The following is an 8571-nucleotide window of genomic DNA, read 5'->3' on the forward strand; positions in this document are numbered from 1 at the left end:
TATCAAGTGGAATAAGAGGAAATTTCAAATTTATCAATATCACATGCAATGATGCAACTGCAACACATCCAAATAAGATGTGCACCGAAATAAGCTTGATAACATTGTTCATAAAAAATTATAAAATGGATCAAGAACACTGAAAAATAGTGCCCACTGCAGATAAAAAATTTCAATTGGTTCTTATGTAATCAAGGAATCACGTACTCCAACAGCAGTGAATATTGCATAATTCACCATCGCACACCACAGGTAATCAATCATTCAATTCATATGATTCTTATTCAATACCAGGGTTTGAAAACTAAGGAGAGATGACTTAAACTGATCACAACTGAAAGTACAGCAAGCAGACTCAAATTTTAATGGAATCCCAAGACACCGACATTAACATATATTCTTTTAAAACAATAGCTAAAAATCCTAAAGAATACTAATACATCAGGAATCATGAGCTCAGAAATGCTGAAACTGGTCATCCAGCCCTATATTGCCATGAGATCACCATAATTCCGCATTAGAAAAATGGATCCAGCAAACAGTCCACCGGCACGAAGCAATTTCTGCAATATGAAAAAGTGAATTCCAAAATACAGAAGGAAAGAAAAACTCCACTTTCAATTTAGACAGAAAGAACAAAAGATATAAAGTAAAAAATTAGCTTACAAAAACCCATTTCACCCACCAATGCCAAGAAATTCTAATTTCCTAAAGAGATAAGAATAGCAATAAGACTCTCCAAAGCAGGCTGATGAATAAATGGTAGGAGTAGATTAATGAATGTTCAAGTATGCCTTCAACTAATTCTGAACTGTGAATTTCTGGAAATAGACATATTTATCCCATGCTTTTATTCGTAACGGACTCTTTTAAGCTGCCCTTATAGGCTTCCGTCTCAAAACTTGTGGTTACATTTTATGACAACTTCCCCCAGCATAGAAACCATTTTGCTTGATGACAGACATGAAGTAGTTCCTGGAACTTTTTGAAAATGCATCTTACATTTGGTAGTGTGCTGTAAGACCTAGCTACGGAAAAAGCTTAAACAGCTAATGTGTTGCCTCTAGAAAGGAAAAACATACAATGTTCAGTGTATTTTCAAGTCTTGGAAGAGATCCTGTCCTGCAAATTTACTGCTAGAAACAATCTCTAAAAAGCATTTGATTTCAAGCAATTAGATAAAGCAGAGATTTGCAAAACCAAATCAGAGCCAAAAATTTTATTCCTCGAGAACACTTTGAGAATGCAAGTGATAATAGACCTACATGGATTTATCATTTTTCTAGCTCTTCTAAATAACTAGTTGCATGCAGTGCTTGACCACTTCAAATTGTGATCTAAGACATAATTTCTTCATAAATTTCCTTTGCCCTCCTTCTGGCCTATTATTCTCTTGCTGGCTTACTAACACTTTCAAAGTGGGTTCCCGTTTAGCTCAGTCATTGATTTCCTCCTAGCCTTTCTATTGTTTTTCTTGTTTACTTCTTGTGGGACGTACATGTTCTTTCTTCTCTTTAATTCTCATTGAGCAAGGAAAATTATCTAGCCTTTCTATTGTTTCTTCATTAACAGCCAGTATCATCGTGATTTTACTAATAATTCTGCTAGGATAGAAAATAAACCGAATAGCTACAGCCAAAGTAGTAAAACTTAAAAAGAAAGAACCCAGGAAGTACTTCAACTAGAACAACTGTTTGCCTCCATCAAGGCAAACTTCCAAGCACGCTTTCACCCATTCTATATTAATTCTCCTTCGGATTTAATTCACAATTCCTCTGATGAAACCACATTAACACTGGCAGTTCAATCAAATAAGAAGTCTAATAATCGTCGGAAGAATCAACGAAAAATTGCAAAATCCAAATACACACATTGAAATCAAGACTAAGCAAACACCACAAGCCAAAAACCGCCTATTTCAGCTCTACCCGCCATTCGATTGCCAGAAGCGAAACATCACATTTCAGAACTCATGTCACACCCGTATTTAGCATATTGAAATCAAGAGAATAAGAACGGAGGAAAAAAAAAGCCTAATTTACCAAAATAAAGTACGATTTTAAGATTAGAAGAAAATTGTAGAGATGAGATCATACCATATTGAGGGCCCACTTCTCTTCATCGTAAATTTGAGAGTTCCAAAAAGCTTTCAGCTTCTCAAGAGAAACCACAGAATCTGCCATTGATGCACTACTAGAGACGATGAGAGACTAAAGGGTTTACACCAGAAAATAGGGTTTTCTGTTTTTTTCCAGGCGAGCTTGTAGGGTTTTAAATTAGGGCCATTAAAATTACAAAAATGCCCTATAAAGTCAATCAATTAACAAATGGTACCCCGTAACCATTTCTGTTTCGGGAGCTGACCAATTGTACAACGTGGCAAGATCAGGGTGGCATATGACATGTGAACTAACGTACAATGATGAATCAGCCGCAGAAGAACATGTGCAAAATTGCCGGACCCCACTCAATGCACGCACGGGAATCAGAGCTGCCGAAACAACCCTGATAGAGACACGTGTCCGTAAAACTGACACCACAGAGAAATTATTACATACCCCCTCAGCCGCGCCCTTGTTTCCTTTGCCTCCAACTTTCCCAGTCAAAATTTCAATCGCTGTTACCACGCCAACTTTTTCTTCTTTCCAATCTCGTTTCTAATTACAATAAGAAAAAACATAGGACTAACGGGCAGGACCCGGAAGGGAATTAGAAAAAGAAGCAGCTACACAGCTCAGCTGAAACATGCAATAGGAATCCCAACATTGTGGCACCTATAATTGTCGCCGGCGAGCAGAGGACTCGGACACTTATCACGGTGAAAAGGATAATAGATAAACATGCAACATGAAGTACACCTCAATCAAGGTTGAAGAAGTCTAGAAAATAATAAGTATTAGTAGGACCCACTATTGAGAGACACATATCTACGTATTATCCATATAAAATGAAAGTGAGAGTTTTTCCTCACTCTACTAAAGAAAGAGAGAGAGTTTTTATGATGTATTCATTAAAATATTTAAATCCATTAAATTAACATGATAATAATAAAAATATTTATAATAATAGTAAGACATAAAAAGCATACATGAATTTTCATTTTATCCATAGATATTTTGGAAGAAATGGAAATATGAACTAACATTCACATCCGGTGATATATAAAGCAAGTCTTAAAAAGAATTTTCTATTTTTACTGTAAAATATTATTTAAAATGATTTTGTGTGTGTTATTTCATATTTTTATCAATTAAAATATATTAAATTAAATTTTAAAATGTTTTAATATTTTTAATTAATACTACTAAAATATATTTTTGTTAATAATAGCTTTAACCCTAATATTATTTTCGCTTTCCCTTTGTTAACTGTTATTTTTATTTTATTTAAATTTTGTCAAAACAAATTTTTTAGAAAAAACTATATATACGCACGTGCAATTTCAGTAGGATGAAAAATCCAAGCTCGCGAGTCGCGACTGAGAACACCTGCCCGGTCTGGGTGGAGCTAGTCGGTTCGGCTCCACGATTATCACTTGGCAATAGCCATCCTAATGTATTGAATTAGCTAAAAACATTAAAAAGCTAGAATAAGGCTTATTTGAAAATATTTGCTGCTTTAATAGTTTTCAACTTAATAATTAAGAGAAATTTTTGTAAAATCATATTTAATTTATGAATAACTATTTAATAAGTGTAGGAATTTTTTAATTAGAATGAAAAAATTATAAAAAATATTATGTATTTTTATCTATTTTTTATATTTTTTTTTGAAACTTGTAATTTATTTTAAAATTTATAAACAATAATAATTTTTAAATTTTATAACATATAATTAAATTAAATTTCAAAGTGAATTATTTTAATATAAAAAATTGATCAAATTCCGGAGTATTTTCTTGTATTTTTCCCAAAAATTCAACATGGCATTAAAAACTGAAACCGTTTGGGCGGAAACAACAAAACAAGGAACTCTGTAATCATGAGTCAGCACAGCCAAAGAGGGCTGCAACTTGCAAAAGGATTCAGAGGCAGCACTAAGAGGCTGTAATGAAACCGTACGTGACATTGATATAATATTTCCACTGCTTGCCACGTGGCCCCATTTCGAAATGTGTTGTCATCTATAAAACCAAAAGAACTGTCTTTGCTTCTTCTCCGTTTCATGAGTTAGCTATTTTTGGTTTCCGTCTGATGGATTTTATCTGCTGATAGCTTACCAATTCCCTCGGTTTGTTCTCTCTCTGAAATCACCCTGAAAAACTCTGCAACTTCATCTGGGTTTATCGATTTTTCATTTATATTTCTGTTGTTATTTCTTGCTCTCTCTCATTCTCTCTACTTTCAGGCTCTTTCAAAGTGGTTTTTACTGATAATTCTGTCTCGTTTTTTGTTTATTTGTTGATTTTGAACCTGAAATGATTTAAATTCTCACTCGCTTTATATAGATTCTTCAGTTGGTTGTGTCATTTTACTATGATTTTCAAGCTTTTGTTTTGTCTAACTTTATCTGCTGTCTGGTGGTAGAAGCAGCAAAAGCAAAGAGTTTCAGTTCAGTTCCTTCGCTTTCTGTTTGAAATGGCGAAATTTTCTGCGAAAAAGAAGGTTGATGAAATCGAAGTTTCCCTCATGCAAAACAATGGGCAACCAGAAGACCTTCTGAAGAGATTTTCACCACTAGTGAATCCCAAAACAACTACCCAATTGAGCGCTCGAGAAGCTAAACTAGACATCAATCTTGGACTCTCTTTGGGTGGCATCTACGGTGAAAGCTCCCATGAAAAACCTCTAACTAGATCATCGTCAATCATTGGAGTGATGTCCCCGAAGGAGGAACTTGAGCAGAAGCTTGATTTTCCGCTGCCGGAGTCCTTCCTTTCATTGTCAAGGTCTAGTTCAGTGCCTGCTGAGGCAGAGCAAGATCAGAGAAACGGAACTCTGATGGCTTTTGCAAGCAGGAGAACTGAGTCCATCGAGAGATGCATGAGGCAGACGAGTGGTAAGGAAAAATCTCCAACTAGAGAGCCAATGCCATCTTCACCGTCGAAAATAGCTGCCTGGGCTGCTGCTTCTGCTGCTAAGAGCCCTGCCTTGTGTCGTGCCCTTCTTGAGATCAAGAGGCAGGTAGAGTTGTATGGCAACAGAAAACTTGAAGGTATAATTTTCTCTCTCTTGTCTGCTATATTCAGTTTCAGTTTAATTGACCTGAAGCTTATCTTAATTCTTTTTTTGTAACCGACCAACTTGTTTAGGTAAAATTACTATTTAGTCCCTCTAGTTTAACAAAACTAACTAGTTGATCTTCCAATTTCTAGAAATACATTAGTTAGTCCTTTATTTTTATGTTGTTTGCTCTTTAGTCTGTCCAGGCATTCTAGGTGTTAGTTTGAACTGGTTAGTCCTAAATCCTTTGAACATACTGACTAACAGAAAACTTGATTTAGATTGGACGAATGGACTATTGAATAGACAAAATAAGAATACAAGAGGATCGACTAGTTAGTTTTGTTAAAAATAGAAGGGCTAAGTGGTAAGTTTCCCATTAGAAATATCATAGCAGAAATTTAGCAGCACTTGCTTATTAAGTAACAGAATTTGTTTCCATAATTGATGTTCCTTTCATTGCTTCAATAACTTTCTCATTAGTTACTTCTATATATTAAATTGTTTATTCTATTACTTGTTTTAGATTGTATGATCAGTTAGTATTGCATACTAAAAAACTGAACCGATTTGAGGAAGAGTTCTTTAGTAATTAGTGAATTAATCACAGCCTTTGAATAGAAATGAAGACTAATGCTGCATTCATTAAGATGCATTTTAGTGCAATTGCTAGTTTAGTGGTTTATAATAGCATGTTGTCATGCAACTATTAAGAGGAAGCACGTAACGAAATTCATGCCAATAGGCTAGGAGAATTTATGGGAATCCACATGCAAAGATAATCTAAGGAATGTTTGTTTTGTCGGCAACGAAAGTTACAAATGATGTGATCACGTCTTGAATTCATTCGCGAGCCGACAAAATAAGGTAGAAGATGAATCACGTCTCGAATTTATTAGTGAATCGACAAAATAAGGAAGAAGATGTTCCTCCGTGTATCGACAAAAGGAAATGAATTTATAAAACAAGAAGCAATATGGAATTATCTATCCCCTCTCCATATTGAAACAGAAACATGATAAAGGATATAGTGACTGTTTTTGCCTTTTATAGAATTTAGTCCCTGGCACGTAACGACAATATATACTTCATAATGTAACTTGAAATTCTAGAATAAGTAGTTCTGTTGCATATTTGAATGCAAATTGTCGGTTCCAAGCATCCGTTGAATGACATATCATTTAAATTAGTGTAGAATTTGAGGCATTAAAGTGAATTGGATTAACTGTCTTTATTAAAGTTATTCACCAACTTGAAGTGGAAATGGATCTTCACATCTTCACGAGCACGATATCTGCATGTTCGAACACGTGTACTGCATAATTTCTACCTTAGGTTAGAGTATTCATGCATATAAAATGTTCATGTCAATTTAGTTTGTATGCAAACCCATGGATTGATTATTGTCATAGTAGTTTTCAGTACCTTCCAAGAGAAATCACAATGAAGTAATGGTAAGAACATGTATGAGCATAAACTATTTCTAGATGTTTTCTTAAACATGCTGCTGCATATCTAATCAGAATCAGGAAAGATGATCTAGTTTGTTCTGTATCAAACACTTCTACCATAAACAATGTGTATCAACTTATTAAAAAAAGCAGATATGTTTGAAGATATTAAGCATGATGAGCTATTAGTCATTGGAGATTATTTCTTTCCCAAGTAAATTTGATATGCTCTTGAAGCATTGAAGTTTTTCGTATTTCTCCGTGATCTTGATCTCTCTGTATTCTCTTCATTTTCAAACTTTAGTTGTGGAAGATGTATTAAGGAAGATGCAATAAATTAATTTCCATACAGGAGAAGAAGGTTCAGCTGCAGGGATGGGTGCTAGCTATTCAAATTCATTGCTAATGCAGAAGGATGCAGAATCCAATTTCATGTTGGGAGGGACTATTTCAAGTGGAATACCGGTGAATTTTGGCGAAACCAGTCTTGAGAATCCATTAAAAAGGATTAAACTTGAGAACAATGGATTTGAAGATAATGGAATGGATGTGATGAAACAGATGCCAAGTGTGACAACTACAGGAGATGGCCCCAATGGGAAGAAAATAGAAGGGTTTCTTTACAAGTACCGAAAAGGTAATGTGAGCATAGTGTGTTTGTGCCATGGCAGCTTCCTTTCTCCAGCAGAATTTGTCAAGCATGCTGGTGGAAGGGATGTTGAAAACCCCATGAGGCACATCACTGTCTGCTCTTCAGTCTCATTCTAAATCGTATAGCCGTAGCAGCTTGGCTTTGTCGCCGGTTCTAAGAGTTATAGGAAATGAGAAAACCTGAAACTAGTAAGCTACTTTTTTTTTCCTGTCATGTCTGTTTTTTGCTTTTGTTTAAGAAACTTCCACCTGATGTTGGAAACTGCTTTTCCCTTTGTTTTGAGAACTCTTGTAAGGACTGTGTTTTGCTTTTAATAGAAGAATGGTTGTTTTTGCTTATCTCCCTACTCAAATTGGTTGAGCATTTTCCCCAAAGTGACAGTGGAAGCAATCAAATAATCCATGTACCGTATGCTGGCTGATTAGGTAGTGGCTGTGTGGCAGAAAATTCTTTCCGGACTAACATGTTATATACCCAGGTAGTAGAAAGTCACTAATATATTTTTATATGTAGCAATTGTTGCGGTATTTTTAGATCCAATAGGTGTATACACTCAGATTGCAAAAATAACTTATCAAAAGCTGAAAATCCCATTTGAAAAGGAGAAATTCTATGTAATGCTTCTTCAAATTGTGGTAATTGGTAGCTGTTTATGGCTGAAAATCCCACTTGACAATGACAAATTCTAATCCTAATAGCAAATTGTGCCATGGCACCATAGTTCATCCACCCAACAAACTAGGCCAGGCATGAATTGGAATCATATAAATAGAATTTAGCCATTATATTTCTGAAATAATATTTTGATTGTTCATTATTAAATAATTTTTTAAGGAAAACCGTCAACTGACTGACTGTGTAACAAACCTGTTACACTAAATGTATTCATAAAAGCAATGGTTTTTCTCCATGGGGATGGAAAATTGGCGTTTAACTCAGAAATGATATTGTTTCGGTTTGATGTGTCAGTAAAAGTTCATTTCTCAATAAAAAAAATTAAAAAACACATAAGCTAAAATCTAAATAAATAAACAAATAATGCCAAATTGCTTAAACTTGTATTTTGAAAAAAAAAAAAAACTTTATCCACCCAATATTTTGTAATCTGATCTTTTTATTTTTAATTTTTTATGTTTAATTTTTATACAATTTAATTATTTAACTTTTAAAATATATAAAATATAACCAAAACCCCTAAAATGAACCTAATTTATATTGTCAAATACCTAAACTTACACAAGCCCAATTAAAAATTAATTTAAAATAACTAAATCCATCCCAAGAAATTTTTTTTTTAATTTATTAA

The 8571-nt window shown here is 34.2% G+C and overlaps 2 protein-coding genes across 3 annotated transcripts; one reads left to right on the top strand and one right to left on the bottom strand.

Moving 5' to 3' along the window:
• Positions 1–253: 253 nt before the first annotated feature.
• LOC110616842 (mitochondrial import receptor subunit TOM5 homolog) lies at positions 254–2256 on the bottom strand. The gene is made up of 2 exons (XM_043957293.1): positions 2097–2256; positions 254–563 (listed from the first exon to the last, which is right to left on the bottom strand). Exons 1-2 carry the CDS (start codon positions 2181–2183, stop codon positions 486–488), a joined length of 165 nt encoding a protein of 54 aa, XP_043813228.1. The 5' UTR covers positions 2184–2256; the 3' UTR covers positions 254–485.
• A 1910-nt stretch (positions 2257–4166) lies between these two features.
• LOC110618174 (ninja-family protein Os03g0419100) lies at positions 4167–7601 on the top strand. Of its 2 annotated transcripts, none has more exons than XM_021761257.2 (3): positions 4167–4230; positions 4533–5154; positions 6966–7601. In XM_021761257.2, the coding sequence occupies exons 2-3, from the start codon at positions 4578–4580 to the stop codon at positions 7379–7381; spliced, it is 993 nt and encodes a 330-aa protein (XP_021616949.1). In that variant the 5' UTR covers positions 4167–4230; positions 4533–4577; the 3' UTR covers positions 7382–7601. The 2 variants fall into 2 exon arrangements, with proteins under 2 accessions (XP_021616949.1, XP_021616948.1); XM_021761256.2 differs by having other exon boundaries at positions 4169–4230; positions 4527–5154.
• Positions 7602–8571: the final 970 nt, after the last annotated feature.

The sequence above is a fragment of the Manihot esculenta genome, chromosome 6 (assembly GCF_001659605.2).
Source record: "Manihot esculenta cultivar AM560-2 chromosome 6, M.esculenta_v8, whole genome shotgun sequence".
Classification (NCBI taxonomy): Eukaryota; Viridiplantae; Streptophyta; class Magnoliopsida; order Malpighiales; family Euphorbiaceae; genus Manihot; species Manihot esculenta.

Bases quoted from the DNA above. Each gene is read 5' to 3' on its own strand.
- LOC110616842 (XM_043957293.1), bottom strand. From the start codon at position 2,183: ATGGCAGATTCTGTGGTTTCTCTTGAGAAGCTGAAAGCTTTTTGGAAC. The intron at 564-2,096 runs GTATGATCTCAT...TTCATATTGCAG, and splicing joins AGAAGTGGGCCCTCAATATG to AAATTGCTTCGTGCCGGTGG.
- LOC110618174 (XM_021761257.2), top strand. From the start codon at position 4,578: ATGGCGAAATTTTCTGCGAAAAAGAAGGTTGATGAAATCGAAGTTTCC. The intron at 5,155-6,965 runs GTATAATTTTCT...ATTTCCATACAG, and splicing joins TGGCAACAGAAAACTTGAAG to GAGAAGAAGGTTCAGCTGCA.